Source organism: Meles meles, chromosome 13, assembly GCF_922984935.1.
Source record: "Meles meles chromosome 13, mMelMel3.1 paternal haplotype, whole genome shotgun sequence".
NCBI classification, from domain to species: Eukaryota; Metazoa; Chordata; class Mammalia; order Carnivora; family Mustelidae; genus Meles; species Meles meles.
The window spans coordinates 11,969,866-11,993,141 of record NC_060078.1 but is presented as its reverse complement, the minus strand read 5'-3'; the positions used below and the strand labels follow the sequence as shown (position 1 = coordinate 11,993,141).

Genomic DNA, 23,276 nt, shown 5'->3' with positions numbered 1-23,276 from the left:
ACAAGCAAAACAATAAGTCTTGGTGCTAGATGAAATGTCTTGCAAGAAATGGATTGGGTCAAAGCAGTTTTTATGCAAAGAATGGATTCCCACGCTCAGGTTTAGCTCACTGTGTTTGTTTGCTCCCTTCCACAGTTTCTCAGTGTCCCTAGGATGTCCGTCCAGTTTACAGTAGGGCACTATTTTCATTTCTTAAGCAACGTGGATGTATAAAATTAATCTGTGATTATTAAATGTCTTACGTCAGGCATTCCCATGATGTGGCTGGTTCTAACAACAACCTGTTGTTTGATCTGTGGAACTTTAAATGCTGGTAGATTCTTTAATTTGGAAAATGAAGCGAATCCTGAAGTGTGGATGAATATTGTAAGTCATGCCAAGTCCCAAAGGACATCACGTCAGGCAGATGCATGGTTTTGTGAGAGCAGAAAGTCTCAAATAAGGGAACAGATAAAACGTAGGTGATATTTAAGGTTTCTCTGAGAGTCAAGCTAGGGAGCACTTCCCTTTTGGCTGAGTAAATAACACTTTCCAGTAATGTAAAGCAAAAAAGAATTTATAGGCAACCTCCTTGCTTGAACTTATATTTTAAAAATATTAAAAATTTCTATTCTAAGCCCCTTAGATATTATATATGACCGCCTTCTCCCCAACCAAAAGGGGTCTTGAGAATCAGCTGGAGAACATAGTTCTGTCAGAAAAAATGGGTCAATACTCAATACCATCTCTACCCAACTATCCACCCCCAAATTTGCCAATAGCAGACGTTTTTTAATATTCTGCTAATTTTTTTAAATCAAGACTTTACCTAGTAAATCGATTTTGCAGTTACCTGGGGCTACAGATTTCAGATAATTCACCCCAATAAGCACACACAAGATGCTTTGTTCTAGTTCCTTCCAAAAGCCTCTGGAGAAGATATGGAGCTAAAGTCTCTGTTTTCACGGGGCAGAGTGAGATCATCACCTATAACGGCTACCCCAGTGAAGCGTATGAGGTCGCCACTCAGGACGGGTACATCCTCAGTGTCGACAGAATCCCCTATGGACGAAGAGGTGCCCGGAGCCCAGGTACGAGATGCGGCTATCCCGTGAAGGGGGCAGTATATCACTACACCTTAGGATTGGCTTTCCACTGAGAGAATGACTGGTTTATCAAACCTGGTTCAGTTCTTAGTCTTTAAACAGTTAAAGGGAGTCTCCTTTTCCAATTGTCTGAAGACAGCCAAGAACCTAAAACTACGACGGGCGAGACGGATCTTGTCGACAGCAAACAGGCTCGCGTGCTGGGGGTGGAAATGCAAAGGCGGGAACCGACATTTCTTTCGTTCGTGACTCATTTCTCATGAGAAAAATTGCTGCATCCCAGGGAAGTGGATTTCCTCACTCGCAAAGAGGTTGGCTGGGTTGCATGAAGTCTCTCCTGCCCCCTTTAGAATCAATAGGCTCCCTTCGGCAGGACTGAAAAATCAAATTAGATGACCCTGACGTTTCTGAAACTTTTTCCAGGAAGGAAAATTGAAACATTCTTCCTATATTTTGATCAGAGAGACACAAGTTTTGTGGGAGGAAAGAGCACGGTGTTGATATGGTCTAAATAATAGCATGAAGAGCCAGCCACACAAAAGCAGAGGAAATTACTCTTTAAGTAGGGGCAAGTCACTGCAAAGCTCAGGATGAGTGAGGAACAGAGAAGAATGAACAGAGGATCTGGGAAGACAGGAAGGCAAATCCTTTACCCCATCACTGCTCTGTCCGTCCTGCCATTTGTATTCAGAGGCAACTAAAATCGCCCTGTAGACTTCTGTCCTCCAAGAAAGAAAGGCATAATTCTAGAGATTCAGAATGAAAATTGAGAGTGGGAGGAAGGTGAGGGTAAGAGACAAATGGGAGAAGTTGAAGTTGACTCTCTGATCACTAACAAATCAATTTCTCGGACAAGTTCCTCTTTAGAATGTACTTAACCAAAAATTGTTCATCCTGTATCTGAAACTCAAGTTAACAGGCCATCCTGAGTCTTCCTGTTAATCTTCGTTTTCTTTCTTTCTTTCTTTTTTTTCTAAATCTGGTAACACCAGGCTTGGAGGGAGGGGCCTGGGAACCATAAAAGGAGGGCATTTTTCCAGGAAAATTTTACTAAAGGAGGAAGAATTTGGGGAAGGTTTGGAATTAAGAACCATGGATTAAGTATTATTCTAAAAACTTTACATTAAAAACCCTCTCGGCATCCCTAAGAGGTCAGTACTAAGAATAGTTATCATTTTACAGGTGATGAACCTTAGCAGGCTGTGTAACGGCTCAAAGTCACACACACCTAGTGAGTGATGGAATCAGGACTCAAACCCAGCCAGCTCCAGAGCCTGTGCTCTTAACGCACTAAATTACGGTGCCTTTTGGAACTTCTGCGCTGGTTCGCCTCATCTCCCTGAATACCCTCTCCCTCAAGAATCTGACAGTTATCAGAGGGATGTTAAGCCGATTCTATTATATTTGGGGTTTTCAAATGCTCTCTGGCAGACAGAGGCTGGGGATTTGGCTAGAAGCTTGGAGAAGAATCAGTCATTGTCCATTTACACTCCCATCCTCCTCCTCCCTGGAAGAGGCAAGGGATTCCATCAGACATGATCATTTTCCTGTCTTTGCCAATGAGACCCCAGAGATATGCAAATGTGAATTCCTAGAGCTGGGAGCACAGTTTACGAGCACCCACTGCGGTGTGAAAGAGAACTGGGCTTGCATCCTGGCTCTGCATCTTGTTAACCGGGTGGCGCCTTGGGAAAGGTACTTCACTACCTTAAAGCTCAATTTCTGCAGCTGTAAAATGGGGATCCTTAAAGTAGTAGCTACTTGGTAGAGGTATCATGAGGCCATAACAAGCTCCTGCATGTTCATCCGTCAGCACAGCTGATGGATTTATTACAGGTGTAATAAACATGCTTGAGAGACTTACATGTGACTCTCCCGCTCTACACAAATGACAAGGGGAAAGGTGAATGCTGGTTTTGGGTTTTGCTTCTTCTGGTGTGGGGTGTGTATGTGGGAGGGGTTTCTGTCATGTTCCTGAGATGTTCTCTTTATCATAGGTTATTTTCTCTCCCCTCTCTCTCTTCCCCCTTCCTCCTTCCAGGACCCCGGCCAGTCGTGTATATGCAACATGCCTTATTTGCAGACAATGCCTCTTGGTTGGAGAATTATGCCAATGGCAGCCTTGGGTTCCTTCTAGCAGACGCAGGTTATGACGTCTGGATGGGAAACAGTCGGGGGAACACTTGGTCAAGAAGACACAGAACACTGTCAGTCACTGAAGAAAAATTCTGGGCCTTTAGGTAAGCCTCATCTTGGAAAAATCATGTGGAACGTTGGAGACAATTTCTTTGAATATTATAGTGTGGGTGATATTAATAATAACCCATAACATCGGAAGGCACATAGTTCCTTGTAGTGTCTACTGATATCTCAAAGGGGAGAAACAGCAGGAAGGTAGATTTCCACTGATTGGCCCACAAGTTAGTTACATCAATTTAACGAGATGGTTTTTTAACATCCAATTCTATCCAATACTATACAATATAAATATGTCTCAAGGGACAGCTCAGGGAATTCCTCTGACCAGGGCACACAATCAATGTTTGCTGAGTTTCCCTGTATGTACAGTTACAGGCTCTGAGCACTCAAGAGTGAGCAAAGTGCCTGTCTTTGCGGAGCTTCTATTCGTTCTAGTGCTGCTAATCCAGGGCTTTTTTCTTGGACAGAGGTGGCATGTGCCAGGACTGTATTTTATTTAGAGAACCTCCGGTTGTGACTGTAGTAGGTACCATTTCAAGAGAACCCCAGTATGAGGTCTTTAAAACCTTGCTGATGGGCCACAGAGAACGATGTCCTCGCATGCTAACCTCCTTCTTTTACTGAAAGTATTTCTGCTGTCACCGGAGGACAGGCTGATTCTTGCAAGATATTTCCCTTTGCAAGGCTAAGCTCCCTGTTGGTTTGCGAGCCTGCTGCTAGAACAGAGCGTGCATTCCTACCATGCTAATGAAAGAGTCAGCACCCACTGACAGGTGGGGAATCAAGGAAGGGTAGAATAAATTGTTAAGGTCAGAGCCTTTGGGCAGGAACAAACATCAGGAAATATTTTGTGTCGCTGCCCCTTGGCGGGGAGCTTGGAACTTGTTTCCTGTAAGACATCACAAGAATTTTCTTAGACTCCGGAGTGTCAGCCTACAGATTTCCTTACGTGTCCTTTTGATAAGCAACCCTCGAGCCCACAGGCTACCTGGAGCCACTGAATATTTTGTAAGTCTCTGTGTTGTCCTGCGTTAATGTCCGCTGAACGGGTGCTGTGGCATTTTGGTAGATCTGGAACATATCTCTGATACGGGAAGAAACATCAACAGCAGGTGCACCTGAGTCATGCCTTGCCCGTCATCCAATCCCTAGAGCAGGCCTGCTCCCGAACGGGCATGATGGTCATTTCACAGATGAGCAAACTGAAGCTCAGAGCATTTAAGTAATGTATCAAGAGTTTCTCAGCCAGCGTCGTGATCCGCCTCCAGTTCTGCTTCCAAAGCTGAGTGTTCTATCGCCTGAAGGTCTGGAAGGGACCTGTGGCTGTTTGAAGAAGAGGCAGACCAAGCAGGGGAAGGAGGAGGGGATAAAAAGGAGGAAGGGGAGGCCTGGCCTTCAGACCATACACACAGGGCTTGAAATCAGTCCTGCTATTAGACGGTAACACACAGACGTGCAGCAAACAGAAGCCACACTAGCCCACGTGTAATTGGATAAAGAATGAAGTGCCCGCCAGCATTCTGGGCATGAAAAACAGGTGAGCAGGTGCTCTGAGTGTTCAGCTTGGTGGCAAGTATTTACAAGCCCCTGTTTCGTGTTGCAGTTTTGATGAAATGGCCAGATACGATCTCCCGGCAATCATAGACTTAATTGTAAATAAAACCGGTGAGGAGAAGCTGTATTTCATCGGGCACTCACTTGGCACTACCATAGGTATGTGTACAAACGTCAGTGTTTCACAAGGCTCAGGGCCTCGCAGGCGTTCACCTTTCTTGAATTTCAGAAACTGTGTTTTTGGTAAATCTTTCCTCCATTTCTGGTTATAACTGCACTTTTGTAATGGTGATAGAATTTCCATGTGCCCCAAATCTAACATATTTCCGAAGAGTAAGTTTCTAGGTCCCCTCTGCACAAACTAGTAAAGCCTAATGACATGAAATATCCCTGAAGAATAAGTACGTGTCGATCATACCTTCCTCACAACACATTTGGGATTTTAAAAAATAGTAAAAGGGTGAGGTTATGCTTACATTTTAATGAACTGAAAATATACGATCACTTTTTTTAAAAGATTTTATTTACTTATTTGAGAGATAAAGAGAACACATGAGAAGGCACAGGGGCAGAGGGAGAGGGAGAATCAGATTCCCCGCTGAGCAGGAAGCCCAATGCGGGGCTCAATCCCGGGACTCCAGGATCAGGACCTGAGCCAAAGCAGACATTTAACCAACTGAGGCACTCAGGCGGCCCTATGGTCACTTTTTTTTTTTTTTTAAGTTGAAACACAAAAGCATACATCAGCTGGGCTTATCTATTTAACATGCAATGTAGTATTTACAGACTAGCAATGAAATGCAAGTACTATGTAGAAAATGTTTAGAAGTCCAAGATCCTTCTCTTCGAAAATGTACTTCCCAATGATTTCCTAGATCTTTTCAAAAGAAATAAAAAATCCAGCTCCAAATAAAAATTTAGAGGAATCCATTCTGTGAATATTGCAAATTTGTTAGTGATCTTCCACTAAAACTTCCAGTTTTAAGGACACAGATTCAAATTAGGTCCATCTGAACACCCTCTCCCGCCCCAAGTCAGGGTGTTTGGGCATGTGGAGGAACCAGATGGAGAAAGAATGGCTCGAGTAGGGTCTAGAAAGTGGGCAGGACGTAGATATGCTCTACATCTGATCTGCAAAGAAAACAGAAAATATCTGATCAGGATTGCTCTGCCTTGCATACAGGGCATGAATTTTTCAGTGGACATCCTCTGCATTTGGAACAGAGCAATTTTTGTTACATGGGAAGGACCGACTCTTTGCAAGACATTTAGCAACCCAGGCTCCGACTCACACTGCTAGTCAGTGTGAGCACGGAACAACTCACCTCTGCACACTTCCAGAGATCTTCTACAGGAAGTGTTAGACCAGTATAGGAGTTTGACTCTTTGTATCAATTGCTCAGCCAATTAATACAAAGTCAGTTCTTTTTCTGGCCAAGATGGCTTCAATGTTTCAACAAGACTTTCAGGGAGAAAAAAAAAAAAAAAAAGCGCGCACACACACACACACACACACACACACACACACACTTACACAGTTACACACAGTGGGGGGCCCAGGAAGGCATCTCAGGGAACCAAAATACACAGATATACCACATACTTGCCTATGCAGTGCTGCTCTCCGCCCTTATCCTCATGGGGCTTGAAATGCTTGCTATGCTGTTGCTGAAAAGTCAGAGGGGATGGAGATGGCTGGTCCTTACCAGGACCATAGGGGACTGAGGGAAATCAGGGAACATTCTAGAGGTCGGTCAGCATCCAGTGAAGCACTGGAAGGGATGACATCTCTTTGCACTGTGAGAAAAAAACAACCGCGGGATCACTGGATAATACCGCGTCAAAAACTGATACGTTCCCCTCCCGTGCACTGACTGTTTACTTCTCGAAGCTCTGTGACTCACCCTGGCATCTTGGGGTTGGGGTGCGATGACAGCATTGCCAACGCTTAGCCCACACTGTGGGGTGAAGCCGTCCCCTCGGCAGTGGTGGCTCGCGCGATTTATACCTCACTCTCCCCAACAAAATCGAATTGTCTAGAATACAAGAAAAATGGACACGAGAGCAGACAGGACTAAGGGCGTATTAGCTTTGCAGAACAACTCAAAAGAGTTCCCAGTTCACCCACGGGATGATTGCAACAGAAGGATAAAGTGTCAAAGCAGAATCCCACTTTTGTTAGTAGAGACGTTGCCTCAGTATTTTCTAATTTTTACAAGATTGTCTTGTCTCCTGTTCTCTTAGGGTTTGTAGCCTTTTCCACCATGCCTGAACTGGCACAAAGAATCAAAATGAATTTTGCCTTGGGTCCTGTGGTCTCATTCAAATATCCCACGGGTATTTTTACCAGTTTTTTTCTACTTCCAAATTCCGTGATCAAGGTAGGCTCCTCATTTTTGCCAAAATGTCTCTGAGGATCCCATTTTGGATTGTAGATCCTTACTATTTTAAAATCTATTATGAAGCAATAGTGGGAAAGTAGGAAATTTACATGAAATCTGTAGAAACCAGATTCTCTGACCATGTGCTGTGTGTGTGTGTGTGTGTGTGTCTGTACCCACGTACATGTCTACAATTCCCATATACAACTTACTATACTCAGTCATTAACAGATCTGAGTATATGTCAGAATTTCTAGCTGAAGTGAGCGCAGTGTAATGTCCACTCACAAGTTTTCTCGTTCCATTCTTATTCCACTGGGCGGGTCAGTAAATTCACAATGCCCAAATGGAAGACATTTTTCAAATTCCCTATAATCCCTGACGCTTCTGACATTAATATTAGATGAGCCTGAATACTACACCCCTTCCTGTAGGGGAGTGTGCTTTAATTTACCAAGGCTATGATTCCAAAACCTAAATGTCTTAGAGCTCAATTATTCGTTCAGAATGTATTGGTTATTTTCCAAGGTTGGAGATGTAGTTTGGTTGCCAATTGTGAATTTGGGACTTTATCCATCAAAAGACTTTTATTTTTTTTTTTCTGTTTGCTTTTTCTTTCTCTAAAAAGGTCATTGCCATGATAAACATAGTATTTTGGCAAAATTGCCCATTCGATTTGGGGTGTCAACTAAAATGGACGTGGACCAAAATGAAATCAAGTGGACCCAAAGGGTTTCACAGTAATTTATACGTAAAATGGGGCCCTGGCTTAAAGTGAAGGGGTGAGAAGGGGGAAAAAATTATTTGTGGGCGAACACAAGGATGAATTTCCATAAAACCTAATGCTTAGTTGCATAGTTCATTGTGTTGTTTACTACAAACTCAAATGATGCAAGTTCCGTTTTGTGGGGTTGATGGTTCTGTTAGTTTGGGATGTTTTCTACATTTGGGCAGAGTTGAGCAGACAAAATAGTTACATTACATTGGGAGGCAAATACGTCTGTCTCTACGTCATTTTTATAATATATGGCTTTTTTGGTGGGCGTAGGTGGGTCTGAGGCTTATCTCAGTTTCCTATCACTGACTGTCAGATTTCTTGCCCCTTTCAGTCCCATTCCCTGATCCCTCCCACCACTTCATGTCTGTGGCCAGAAACTCCAGTCCTTCCAACAGGGCACCCTGCCCAAGCTTACTCTCTCAAACCCTACATGTTTTAACTGTGCTTCGTCCCATGATTTCAAGTGCTTTCTGTCCTGTGGTCCCCTTCCCTCAATACGCCATGGTCTACTTCCCAGTCCAAGAGCTGGCTCCGCTGGGACACTGCTGAAACGACAGTGTGCCCATGGGTAGTAGGGGAAACCCTGCTTTTCCTTCCTAGTCAAGGCAATGTCTGGCCTTAAGGAGAAAATGTTCCGCCTCTCTTGCCAGTTAATGAGAAATGAGAAACGCAGGCAGTCACCAATTGGACAGGATAGGAGAGCTCCACCACGGAGAAGCGAATTTGGAGTTGAAGACCCTGACTGCATCTTTTTAAATGATGTTTGTTGATCTTCCCCGGAAAGAGACGGATTCATACGTAGTTCCTTTTCCCAAGTGACTTAGTCTCCTTAGCAGAAATACCAAATACAAATGGAAATGGATCTCTAAGAATCCTTATTCCTGAGATGAAGGAAATGTCAAGAAGCCTGAAATCAGTTCTTGAAAGGATAATTATTGTTTATTTTTACAGGGTATTTTTGGTACCAAAGGTGTATTTCTAAAGACAGGAAAGGAACCTGCCCTCAAAATCTGCAACAATAAAATATTATGGGTGATATGTAGTGAATTTATGTCCTTATGGGCTGGATACGACAAGAAAAATATGAATATGGTATGTACAATGATTATGGGGCCATTTGATGCTTTAAGAGATTCCAGCTTTTTTTAGACTCACTTTGATGGATCTATCACGCTGCATAAGCTAATGTGGTTTTCTAAACTGTAAAGGCAGAGATTTGCTATGTCTAGATTGAGTATTCAATGGTGCATGATTATAAAAACTGGGGGGAAGAGTAGGTAGGTTCATCCTTCCATCCACGGTCATATTAGGAAAACAGATGTGCATCATGAGTAGGAGTTTTGCACGTTCCCTATCAGCCACCATTACTATAGTCAATATGATTTTAGAAATGATACCCTGCATTTAAAAAAAAAAATCCCAGAAAAGAAGAGAAGTCCAGATAAGCATTGAACTTATTTTCTCCGTGCCTTCCTTTGTTGGGTGACTTTGGCCTCAGTTAAAACTCCCCGCTTAACTTGGAAAGCGCAAGACAGAATGGAACAGAGATAGAACTCTTCTCCCTCAAAAGATGAGCAAGCCTGTTTCATTAGCTCTTTGTTTCCTGTTATGGAGAATTCAAGGAGGAGGAATGTACATCTGCAGGCTACTGTGGTTGGATGGCTAGTTCTGTCACATTGCATATGGCGGCCAACGAGGCTGATACAGTGAAGCCAGTCCCCAAATGACCCTTCTCAGCCAGTCCACCCTACTCCTATTCAAGAGGCAAACTTGAGCCAAACCAAAATAGGAGAGGGACCATTGTTCAAAGTCTGCTTATTCAATAGTAAATATTTTCAATAGATTACTTTCCTTCTGCAGAGTTCTAAGACATAGGATTCCCATTATTAGTATATCTCTATCATTTTCATCCCCATAATGTTTACAAAGACACAGTGCATCTGAAGTGATTATATTTAGCTTTTCTTCTTCAGTATTTTATTTTCGCCTCACAAAAGCCTGGCACAGTATGATTTTTAGTATGTTCATTTAATAGGTGAAAATACGGAAACTCATAAGTTGCCCAAAGTCACAAAGCTTATAATTAACAGAGTTAAGTTCCGATGCCCGGGTGTTGGGACGCACCGATCTGGGACATGCATACCCACACACATGCACACAGCACCCTTCCACGCTCCCAATCCCTGGCTCGCAAATTACCCTGGAGCTGGTGCAGGTTTGCTCTGAAGCAACCCTTGCTTTTACTCACAGTCAGGTACCTGACATGAACTCTTCTTTACCTACATGATTCAGCCTCATCATTTCCCAAACCCCAGCTTGGTTTGCTACTCTTAGAACACTCGTTCTCTGCTTCTGGGAGGTATCGTTCCTTTTTGCTGTAATATGTTTTCTTTCCCTCCAGAGTCGAATGGACGTGTATTTGTCGCATGCTCCCACTGGATCGTCAATGCAGAACATCCTGCATATAAAACAGGTAGTGTCTTTGCCATGGAAGGACTCTTCCATCGTATTTCAGCACATCTGAAAGGAGAGAGTTAGCAGGTCTACCCCCTAGAAGCTTTGAAACTGGCTTCTACTTTGTCTCCATCACCATCTCTGGTTTGATTTCCCCAGATAGTAAGGAAAAGGGCAAGTTATGGTACAGACCAAGTAGGTGACAAAAATGAACGTAATCTTAGATGGGAGCTTGTAAAACAGACCCTGAGCTGAAGGAGGTAACCAGGGAAAGCCTCAGGGATCGAACCTTGCCTGCACAGAGAACTACCCAAGCTTGGACTTCCCCTGAGGAGTCCTGATTTCCCCTTAGCTGTCCCTTCAAACTAAAGGCCGTCATTGCTTCCCTTTCTGCTGGCCTTGTGCTTCTAGTGGTAAAAATGTATTTATATCCTTCTAGTGACCCAGGAGTCTTATTTCTTCCCAGGGCACAGTGGTTTTCTAAGATTTACTGTTAACGATTGTGATTCTTACTCTGATGATTTTTCCAAAAAACATGTATTTCAGCTTTATAGATCTGATGAATTCAGAGCTTATGACTGGGGAAGCGAAGCAGAGAACATGCATCACTACAATCAGGTGAGCTGTTTGGAACGGCCCCAGAAGGGTGGCTTTGAGACATTGTAATAAATTATTGGAGAGTGAAAAGAATCCAACCTGACAATTGGTGGCATTCCCATTGACAAAGCTTTTTAAAAAGTGACTAATTTAAATATGTGTTCATTGCAGAACATCTAAAAATAAATAGGATATAAATAAAAGAAGCATGTCCGAAGGAATTAAAGTAATGTATAATCCCTCCACCCACAGAACACAAGATGTATCAATATTTGACTGCATTTATCCCAATCTTCTCAGTGTTGCTGCTTTCACACAATTTTTTTTTAATTTCTTTATTTTCAGCGTAACAGTGTTCATTGTTTTGGCATCACACCCAGTGCTCCATGCAGTACGTGCCCTCCCTATTACCCACCACCTGGTTCCTCAACCTCCCAACACCCCCCCCTCCGCCCCTTCAAAACCCTCTGGTTGTTTTTCAGAGTCCATAGTCTCTCATGGTTCATCTCCCCTTCCAGTTTCCCTCAACTCCCTCTCCTCTCCATCTCCCCATGTCCTCCATGTTCTTTGTTATGCTCCACAAATAAGTGAGACCATATGATACTTGACTCTCTCTGCTTGACTTATTTCGCTCAGCATAATCTCTTCCAGTCCCGACCATGTTGCTACAAAAGTTGGGTATTCATCCTTTCTGATGGAGGCATAATACTCCATTGTGTATATGTACCACATCTTCCTTATCCATTCATCTTTTGAAGGGCATCTTGGTTCTTTCCACAGTTTGGCGACCGTGGCCATTGCTGCAATAAACATTGGGGTACAGATGGCTCTTCTTTTCACTACATCTGTATCTTTGGGGTAAATACCCAGCAGTGCAATTGCAGGGTCATAGGGAAGCTCTATTCTTAATTTCTTTTTTTTTTTTTTTTAAGATTTATTTTTTTGACAGATAGAGATTACAAGTAGGCAGAGAGGCAGGCAGAGAGAGAGAGAGGAGGAAGCAGGCAGGCTCCCAGCCAAGCAGAGAGCCCGATGCGGGGCTCGATCCCAGGACCCTGGGATCATGACCTGAGCCGAAGGCAGAGGCTTTAACCTGCTGAGCCACCCAGGCGCCCCTCTATTCTTAATTTCTTAAGGAATCTCCACACTGTTCTCCAAAGTGGCTGCACCAACTTGCATTCCCACCAACAGTGTAAGAGGGTTCCCCTTTCTCCACATCCTCTCCAACACACGTTGTTTCCTGTCTTGCTAATTTTGGCCATTCTAACTGGTGTCAGGTGGTATCTCAATGTAGTTTTAATTTGAATCTCCTTGATGGCTAGTGATGATGAACATTTTTTCATGTGTCTGATAGCCATTTGTATGTCTTCATTGGAGAAGTGTCTGTTCATATCTTCTGCCCATTTTTTGATATGATTATCTGTTTTGTGTGTGTTGAGTTTGAGGAGTTCTTTATAGATCCTGGATATCAACCTTTTGTCTCTACTGTCATTTGCAAATAACTTCTCCCATTCCGTGGGTTGCCTCTTTGTTTCGTTGACTGTTTCCTTTGCTGTGCAGAAGCTTTTGATCTTGATGAAGTCCCAAAAGTTCATTTTTGCTTTTGTTTCCTTTGCCTTTGGAGACATATCTTGAAAGAAGTTGCTGGCTTTCACACAATTTTTAATCTCGCTTTTTCATGTACAGTTACGCAAGACCTAGCCAATGCCACTGAGTGGTTTTTGACATAATTTTTTGAATAGAATAATAAAAATTGTTTTTTAACAATCTGTAAAGGTGTACAGGGAAAATGAATAGCTCTTGATAGCAACAGAAAAAAATATAGGATCCCACATGAAAATTAAAAGAATATTATCCACTTATGATGAGTTGAGCCATTAGCTTCTTTTTGTTCTTTTTGTTGTTGTTGTTGTTGTTTATTAAAAGATTTCATTTATTTCTTTGACGGAGAGAGAGAGCACAGACAGGGGAAGCAGCAGGCAGAGGGAGAGGAAGGAGGAGGGTCTCTTCAGAGCAGGGGGACCCCGATGTGGGACTTGATCCCATGGCCCTGGGATCATGACCTGATCTGAAGGCAGTTGCTTAACCAACAGAGCCACTCAGACACCCTTTAGCCTCTTTTTTCCATCTGATGTTTCACACTAGAATTTGTAGACTCATTTAGCCCTTCTGTACCTGTGATAAATCCTGGTACCTCCATTTCTGTTCTCAAATTCAGGAGCTGGGCTTCTCCATATGAACCAAGCACATTAAATTAAATTTTCCCAATGTTTCCCTGGACTGATGTATTGAAGGCTATTTATTAGCACAAATATGGACCAATTAAATTGTTTCTGAGCATCAAAACAATCAATCAGACCAGTCGATTTCTCCCTAATGGATTGAATTGTTAGACAAATGATTCTACTAGCCCTGAGGACAACTAAGAGAGCTATGTATATTTTTACTATTTTTTAAGCTTGACTAAGGTGTAATTTACATACAATAGCATTCACAAATTTTCCAATTCAATGAGTTTTGGCAAACACTCTCATTTGTGTAACCATGCCACAGTCAACATATAGAAGTTTCCGCTGCCCCCAGAAGTTTTCCCCTGCCCCTCAGACTGTATATATTCACAGATGCATATATTTGCAAATGCTTAGAATAAGGCCAGGAAAAACAAAAACAAAACAAAATTAAAAAAAAAAAAACAGCAACAACAAATGTGAAAAGAATTACCTTCAGAGAAGGGAAGAAAGGCAGACTGAACGGGGCGGGGGGGGGGCATGTGAAGGAATTAAGGAGACTCTCAATTTGGATTTGACATACTTCTTTTTTCTTCCATTATTTTTAATGAGCATATTATATTTATAAACTGTTTCCATTTACAAGAAAATGAAATAAAAATGTCACCCATACACTTAAGACCATTGTTAGTCAAGCTCTTTCTTTTTCAGCTTTATTGAGGCAAAATTGACAAATAAAATTGTAAGACTGAAGGATACAATGTACTGACATAAGTATGTGGGAGGGTCAGCGTCCTTAGAATTTCTCCATGGTTCACTGGTTCCATCTGAGTCCAGGCTGATCCTGTTTGCTTTGAGTATGATTTTAGGTCCCTTGAAGTCAATTTTTATTATATTCTAGCCTCATTACTTTGTCATCTTCTTAAGTTCCCAGCCCAATCTTTGAGCCCGTCGCATTTTATCGAGAATAAGGAGACTCACCCGTGTAAGATCCACGAGGGTAGAGATTTCCTTCTGTTTTGTTCACCAGGTGTTTTCTCACCTGGGAGAGGACCTGGGCACTTCCTAGGCCCTTAACACCTACTTGTTGCATGAATGAAATGTCTTAAAGTCCCTCTTACACATCTTAGAATGTCACTGTCCCTTTGATTCTCTTCTTCCTTCCTCTTTCAGAAAATGAAGACCCACTTACTTCCCACGTTTGTGGGCCTGTGCCCATGGCCCCATCTCTTCTTATCTCCTCTTCCTCCTGGCTCCCATTACACTCTTAAATGGATTGCCGTTCCTTATGAAAAACAAACAAAAAAGCCTTCCATCAGCCTATGGATTCTATCACTCATCATTCCAACCCTCTCATTTTAATCAACATTTTTTAATATTTGAAAGGGCTGAGTTTCTCCACTTCTTCCCCTCTTCCACTCTCTCCTGAACCCCAGAGCTGGAGTTTGGGTCTTCATCTTTCTATTATAGCTACTTTATTTAAAGTCACTTGCGCCTCTTGACCGCCAAATCCAGTGGCCTGCTCCAGTGTATGTTCTGTGAGCTCCCGTGGCCCCTTTGCCTTTCGCTCCCCCAATCCAGACTTGCATAATGCAGTGATCTTGAGTTTTCTCTTCCCTTTCGGATCGTTTCCTTCATCCTCCGTCTCCACAGGCTGCTTTCTATCGCCCCCATTCACAAATGATCAGCCTTCCTCCTCTCTCCCTTTCTCCGTTGGAGAATGTAGTCCTCGCTATAGCTTCAGTTGTCCCTTCTCTGGACCATCCCTGCTGCATGTCTAGATTGTTCCAGAATCTACTTACAACCTATTCCTTCCTCAAGGCATCTCAGACCGATGGCCCTTACAGTTACCCTAAGACAGAGCTCTGAGAAATGACCCTGTCTCATCCTCCCAAACTTCTAAAAGATGTCAAAATACCTTAGCCTGGCCCTTGACTATCTGTCTCCAATCTTCTGTCCTCCGCCATTCCCTCACACAGTTTCGTCCCGGGGTTGTCTGGCAGCTTACCATCCTGACCGTGGTGTACGTGTTCTTGCTACCTGCTAGTTAGCCTTCTCCCCCTCATCCCTATGTGACAGAATCCAACTGTCCTTCCAGAGTCATTTCAGACGATTCCTCTTCCTCAGAAGCCCCCAGGCAGAAGTTGTGTCTTCTTCACCTTCACTGCCATTGTATTTGGGGAGCATTTAGCGGCATTTGACAGACCCTACTTTGTAGGCAAATGTCTGTTGACCTGTCTTGCGTCCTTCCTTCACACTCCTTGAAGGTACGGACCATCGCAGGCGTTATTTCTGCTTCCCTCGGCGCCTGACAGAGCTGCGTTTGTAGTCAATGCTGAACCCAGTAGCTGAACCCAGCTGTTGCCTTGAAGAAATTTCTCTCACAACCGCTCTTTCTCTCTTCCGTAGAGCCGTCCCCCGCTCTATGACTTGACTGCCATGAAGGTGCCTACTGCTATGTGGGCTGGTGGCCATGACATCCTTGTGACACACCGGGATGTGGCCAGGGTAATCCCCCAAATCGGGAATCTCCGATACTTCGACCTCTTGCCTGACTGGAACCACTTCGATTTCATCTGGGGCCTGGACGCTCCCCAGCGAGTGTATAGTAAAATCATAGCCTTGATGAAGTCATACTCCTGATGGCAAGGAATTCCTTCTCGGTTAAAAGTTGCTTGCCAGCCCAGGGGAGGCTTTGGGAAAGAGACTGGTCAGCAGGGAGGCCTTCTCTGGCATCCTTCAACTCATTTGCTGTTGCTAAGGGTTTCCCGTACCCGACATCCCTGCTAGGAATTATTTCAACTGTGCTGCTCATCAGCCAAGAAATCTCCAACCTTCCCCCCTCAGTCAGGGGGGAGGCCCCATTTTTCACCTCTGCCAAATATGCCCTTGGGAGAGTAGTTCAAAGAGGACTTTTTCTTTCCTCGTTAAAGTCAATTTCTTAGAAGGAGAGACTTTGTAAAGGCAGCCAGTTGGGAGTATATTTTGGGAGGTGGTGAACTTATGACCTACTTGAAATCACCGTTAGGGCCAGAGACATGATGGCCATCTGTAAACAGGCCATGAAAACAAGCTCTGGCCCGCATCTAGCCGGAAAGAGAACATCACACTGGAAAAGAGTAACAAAATGGAAGTATTCCCACGAAGGACTAGGTAGGATATGCTGAATTACTGATTATTCTGAAGTTACAACACAGGAGAAATGAATCTCTCGCATCTTGCCCTAAAGATAAGTTAAACTGATCACCAGCAGTGTTTTCGCGGTCAAAGGGGGATTTATACTATTGCTTGTACCCAAATGACATTTAAAGCAGCTTCCAGAAAGCCTATGGGGGAGGGCGCTAGGAATATTCCAAGTCTTGCTCTATTTCATTTTCTAAATGATGCCAGACGTTGATTCTAGGATTTAGTACGGAGTTCCAAGAGCAGCGTGAAGTTTTGTGTCCATTTCTGGATTCCTGAGCGGTGGAAACTTGGAAAAGTTCTTTACCCTCTGTGAAGATGTCGCTAACGGAAAACTGTTTACATCCCTCAAGGAATCATAAATAGACAATACACGATCATACCTCCCACAGTTAATTTTTAAAAAGTAATGTTATGTTAGCCCCCCAATATTTGCATGTTGGACCAGGGTCTTTTGGATGTCAAATACCACATAATCATTCTTTAATAAATAATTCATACCTCATCATTTTTAACCTTAATTTTAATGTCTTTCAAAAGAATAACACTTTAATACACTTGGGAAGCCATTTGAAGTGCAAATCCATCCATATTTATATAACTTTTATTTACCAAGATTAGACTATCCAAGTTTATCAGTTTTAAGTGAGTTCTATGGAACTCTTCCACAGAATAAAATGTAGTTTACTCTCTTTATTTTTTAATTTAAATTCAAGTAGCCAACATATAGTATATCAACAGCTTAAGATGTAGTGTTCAGTATTTTTATCAGTTGCGTATAACACTCAGTGAAAATGTGGTTTTCATACAAACAATACAGTCCTTCAAAGTCACATTTAACCAAATTAATCAAAATGCACTAAATAATATAACTATTATAACACATAGAAGAGGCATAAATAAGTCTGAGAAGAAACATCTAACTCTTAGTAAGCTTACAGTTCAACTGGGAGGAGGGGAAAGATATGACCGTAATAGATGAGCCTATTTGTTATGACTATTTAAGAGGCATTGGGCATCGGTTAAGATACCTACAAGAGAGAAAAGAGGCATTGGTTCCTATAGGAATCTAGTTACATGGAGGTCAGTTGAGAGGGCTCCTAGAGGGTTTATCTAACTCGGCTATTGCTATAGTAACACTGTGCAGCAAATAGTCTTCAGGAGCTTGGTGGCTCCCAACAGCGAACATTACTTTCTCATGCTCACAGCCCTGCGGTTTGACTGGGGCACCTCTGCCCTGCACTGGGATCACCAGGGCCCCGCTCAACCCTGTGGGTTGGGTCCTGGTCTGCTGCACATTCCAGTTCATTCTGGAACGAGCAGCTAACGAGACTCTGTTCTTCCCAGGGTAGGTCCCAAGAGCAGGGAGGAATAGCTAAATCACAGCAGCGTGTTTACAACTTTGCTGGCTTCCCAGCTGCTCCTACACTTTTCCCGGCCTCCAATCACACAGCCAAGCCTGTCCCCAGTGGGGTGGGGTAGTCAGCCTCGCCTATGGGGGAAGGAGGCTCAAACTACAGGACAAAGAACGTGTACCCAGAATGCTGTGATACAGGAGTGCAAAAATGGGAAAAAATCCATCCTACCACAGATAGGCACAAAACTCAAAAGATCAAAATAGGGACTACAATAAAAAGTATGTCCCTCTCCCTGCCTTGGCTCCGGGCCCCACAGTCTCCCCTTCAAAGACAACTCATTCTTACCTGTGTTTTTGAGGACTTTCTGTGGATTGTAGCAAACATTTTAAAATAGATTCATAGATACTCATTGGGTTTTTTCACCTAAACGTACCATACTACATTCACATGTGACTTTGATCACTTAATGTATCTTGGAGACCTTTCTCTATCAGTTCACTTGGAACGTTATTATAGACTACACGGAAATTCATAATCAACAGAGATTCAGATGGATTAGGATCTTTTGTAATTACACACATTACTGTAAAGAATGTCATAGAGACGGGGCGCCTGGGTGGCTCAGTCGGTTAAGCATCTGCCTTGGGTTCAGGTCATGATGCCAGGGTCCTGGGATCGAGTCCCACGTCAGGCTCCCTGCTGAGCCTGCTTCTCCCTCGGCGGCTCCCCCTTCTCATGTGTGCTCTCTCCTTCTAACAAGCAAATAAAAAAGTCTTTTTAAAAAATTATCAATCTGTGCCTTTGCGGTGTGTGCGCTTTCTCTGTCTTGTGCACTGCATGTCAAGAAAAAGTGTGTTTTAAATACCCTAAGCTTTTCTGCTTTAAATCAACAAGCTATGAAGTACAGAAGGAAAGAATACTTTTTACCAATGCCACTACTTTTTTTTTAGCTTCTTTGCTCTGCATATGGTAGCAAATACATTGACTAGGATAGATCTGAATAATAGTTTATTTTTTGCTAGGAGTGTTATAGGACATCCCTCATTGAAAACTTAGAAGCCTATGGGATAGAACGATGATCATATGAGACACAGAGAATAATGAGATATAAAAGCCAACTTTTCCTCAGATTGCACAAGTGAAGGAGTCATGATTTTAATCCAGGATGTCTAATAGTATGTACCGGTACAAATGTGTTCAAATGGTATATAAATGTCATTGCAGCACCATAGAGAAAATCACGTTTGTACTACCCTCGACCACAATTACTTAGAAAATTAAGGCAAGAGATGAGAAGATGCCTTGGGGTTTTGGGGGGTAGGGAGGTTGTTGTATTTCTTATAAACTCTAACCATCAAATTGAGATGAGAAAACAGAACTGCCCCATGACCCAGCAATCCTACTTTTGGGTATATATTCAAAGGAATGGAAATCACTCTCTGAAGAAGATACATGTACTTCCATGTTCATTGTCAGATTATTCACAACAGGGGTGCGTGGGTGGCTCAGCGCGTTAAGCCTCTGCCTTCAGCTTGGGTCATGATCTCAGGGTCCTGGGATCGAGCCCTGCATGGGGCTCTCTGCTCAGCAAGGAGCCTGCTTCCCCCTCTCTCTCTGCCTGCCTCTCTGCCTACTTCTGATCTCTCTCTCTGTCAAGTAAATAAATAAAATCTTTTAAAAAAATGTATTCACAACAGCCAAAATATAGAAACAGACTAAGGGTCCATTGACAGATGCATGGATGAACAAAATGTGGTACACACACACACACACAGAGTAAAATAATACTCAGCCATAATGAAGGAAATCTTGCCATTTAGGACAACACAGATGGACCTTGGGGGCATTATGTTAAGTGAGAGAAGTCAGAGAAAGAAAAGCATTGTATCATCTCAATTATTTTCATAAGAAACAGAGTAGAATGTTGCAGGGTGCGGGGTTTGGTGAGGGGGAAATGGAGAGGTGTGGCAAAGGGCACAAACTTTTAGCTCAGATGGCAAGTTCTAGGGCTCTATTCCAGCATGGCAACTACAGTTAACAATCTTGTATTGTGTGTTTAAAGGTTGCTGTGAGAACTTTAGTGTTCTCACCATAACAACAAAAGAGTAATTGTGTGAGATGAAGGATGTGCTAGTCTTATTTGTGATAAACATTTCACAATACATAAGTGTAGCAAATCATCACATTGTGTATCTTAAACTTACACAATGTTTTATGTCAGTTAGATCTCAATAGGCTGTATAAAAAATTTAGATGAGGAGAAGATAGCCAGTCAGGTCAATTATAACACATTTTCACCACTTTGTCAGAAGTACCAGAATCGCTTCCAAGGAAGCATAGAATCTAGCAATCCACTGATGCTGAATTTGGTTATAGACTTTGAATATAAAGTTATCGAAAATTTGACAATGTTTCTCCTTTTTTTTTCTTACCCTTACATTTACAAAGCAGGAAACTCATAACTCCATAACAGATTCACTAGGGAACTATACTTTCTCAAGTCTGAATACCCCATTAATATTTTGTATAGAACAAGGTAAATAATAACATTAATTTCTAGTACAACTCCATGTCACATGTAAAGTCTTTGGTGAATTTCTTTGAGGAGGTATAATTAGTTCCAGAGAGGCGAAACTGGACTAAAATAATGGCTTTTCAAGACTGATTAATCCAAGAGCAAGAAAGTTATCTGACCACCCAGGACCTTGGTCAGATCTGACCACTTCCCGGCAGTCCTTCTATGCAAAGCTCATCCACACCTTCCAAGGTCTGGCTCAAACACCACCATTTCTGAAAAGATTTCCTTGAACTTCACCCCCTCAAATTAATACTTCTTCTAAATCACTTTTTATCACCTCCTGAATTATCCCTTTAGTCTATCTCCCTAATCAAGGTAGCTTGAGAAAAGGAGCTAGGTGTTTCTTAAAATCTTAAAAAGATTTTAACTTTTTAAAATCTTTATTTTGATAATATAGATGGCTGCAAAAATCGTACAGAAAGGTCCCACATACTCTTCACTGTTTCCCCCAAAGGTAATATCTCACATGACTATAGTGTGTTCTCAAAACCATGAAGTTGACCTTGGTATAATCCACAGACCTTATTCAGACCCTGCTATGCCCTCCCATGTGTGCGTGTGTGCATGTGTGTGTGTGTGTGAGAGAGAGAGAGAGAGAGAGAGAGATCAGGGTTATCACGCGTGTAGATTGTGTAAGACAACCACAATTAAGATACAGAATGGCCCATCACCACAAAAATTTCCCTCGAGCTTTCCCAGCATAGTTAACAACCACTCCTATCATTCCCCAACCCTCCTTGAACTTAATCTGCACAACCTCTAATCTGTTCTACATCTCTGTAACTTTGCATAAATGGAATCTTGTGATATGTGACCTTTTGATAGTGGCTTGTTTCACTTGCTTGAGAGCCATCCAAACTGTTGACTGTTAAAGTGTATCGCATTTGCTGAGAAATATCCAGGTTGTGGCCCCACTATAGTTTAACTATTTACCCACTGAGTGGGTACTTCTCACTCTGAGGAACTTCTGGGTTGTTTCCAAGTTTGGGGCTTTACCGTTTAACTTTCCAGTGCTTAACAAGGTGACTTGATTGCAGAAAACACTCAACCCGAGTTCGTCAGTTTGAATTAATTGCTAGTCCCACCCAATGCTGAATTCTATGCAGACACTCGCAGTACATATTGCCCTGAGGGGAAATGTCAGTTTCTCCCAGTTTCCACTGACTTCACTCTTATCTTCTTCTGATACCAAGAGATTGCAAAACCTCCGTGTGGTTCTCATTACATTTTATTTTATTTTTATTTTTTTTATTTTTTTATTTTTTTTATTTGTTTATTTTCAGCGTAATAGTGTTCATTGTTTTTGCACCACACCCAGTGCTCCATGCAGTACATGCCCTCCCTATTACCCACCACCTGGTTCCTCAACCTCCCACCCCCCCCACCCCCTGCCCCTTCAAAACCCTCTGGTTGTTTTTCAGAGTCCATAGTCTCTCATGGTTCATCTCCCCTTCCAGTTTCCCTCAACTCCCTCTCCTCTCCATCTCCCCATGTCCTCCATGTTCTTTGTTATGCTCCACAAATAAGTGAGACCATATGATACTTGACTCTCTCTGCTTGACTTATTTCACTCAGCATAATCTCTTCCAGTCCCGTCCATGTTGCTACAAAAGTTGGGTATTCATCCTTTCTGATGGAGTACAGACAAAAGGTTGATATCCAGGATCTATAAAGAACTTCTCATTCTATTTTAGAAGTTAAGAAGTGCTTTGGGGTCCAGTGAAAACAGATTCCTGGTACTCACACCTTGGTGGTTATGAAATACTCCCCCAGCCAGTACCGTGGTGTCAGAGGGGCTCTGATCTCATCAACATCTCCATCAGCATCATCGCAGCCCCTACTGAGCCAGTCCAAATGAAAAGAAGCATGACAATAATATTGTGCCATCATTAAAACTTTCGGTGAAGTATAAAGGGACCAATACTTTTTTTTTTTCAGTAACTCCTACCTTTGTTTGCCATTGAAAAATGTTCTTGATTGAAATATAGTTGACACATGATTCTACATCAGCGTCAGGTATCAACATAGTAACTCAACAGCCTAGCCTTATGCTTTTGCCTTATTCTGTGCTCACAAGCATAGCTCCCATCTGTTACCGTCCAGGGGTATTGTAGGCACTCTGTTCCCTGCGCTGTGTCTCTTATTCCCAGGACCTGTTCATTCCATCACTGGGAAGCCTGGGTCTCCCACTCTGCTTCACGCCTTTTGCCCATCTTCTCACCCCTCCCCTCTGACAACCTCTCGTCTTGTTCTCTGTATTGATAGGTCTGTTTCTGTTTCTGCTTATTTGTTAGTTTTTGTTGTTTTGTTTTGTTTTTGTCATTTTTAATCTGTGTGCAAATTGCTTCCTTAACCAAACCCGTCAACGGAGCTGGGGGAAAAAGTTAACTTTTTTGGAATACTATGTGCCCTTCAGTTTCATCAAAATAAGCATTTTAAGTGCTTACTTGGGCAGCACATACACTAGAGTCGGAACAGTAGAAGATTCGCATGACCCGTTGCGGGAGAATGCCTCGCAAATTTGTGAAGCATTCCATATTTTTAAAAAAATGATAAACAAAAAAATTTTTTTTAATTTTTAAAAAATAAAATAAAAAATAATAAACACTTGCAAAGGACCTCCGTGCCCTGCCACCCTCACCCCTCCCCAAAGAAAGATCTCTGGAAACTCCGCTATCGGTAAAAACACCCGGTCCTGGACTCCATCGAAACACCTCATCATCCGTGTGGGGCGGCAAAGCTCCCAACACAGAGGACAGCCGCCAACAAATCAGGACTGGGTGGAAGAAAGGAAAAACTGCTAACTACCTACGTTGCGAGATTTGCCACAGGGATAAATGGAAACTACATAGGTTTCAATATTCTAATAAGATAATATGAT

At 42.6% G+C, this 23,276-nt stretch overlaps 1 protein-coding gene and 1 non-coding gene across 2 annotated transcripts; both read left to right on the top strand.

Annotated features, from left to right (window-relative positions):
• The first annotated feature begins 255 nt into the window (after nucleotides 1-255).
• On the top strand, nucleotides 256-15,919 carry LIPN (lipase family member N). The gene is made up of 9 exons (XM_046027688.1): nucleotides 256-366; nucleotides 953-1,070; nucleotides 3,127-3,325; nucleotides 4,888-4,997; nucleotides 7,083-7,219; nucleotides 8,949-9,089; nucleotides 10,399-10,470; nucleotides 10,998-11,069; nucleotides 15,686-15,919. The coding sequence occupies exons 1-9, from the start codon at nucleotides 256-258 to the stop codon at nucleotides 15,917-15,919; spliced, it is 1,194 nt and encodes a 397-aa protein (XP_045883644.1).
• A 6,915-nt stretch (nucleotides 15,920-22,834) lies between these two features.
• On the top strand, nucleotides 22,835-22,938 carry LOC123955883. The gene has a single exon (XR_006821422.1). It is a non-coding gene; the product is annotated as a U6 spliceosomal RNA (small nuclear RNA).
• The last annotated feature ends 338 nt before the right edge of the window (nucleotides 22,939-23,276 follow it).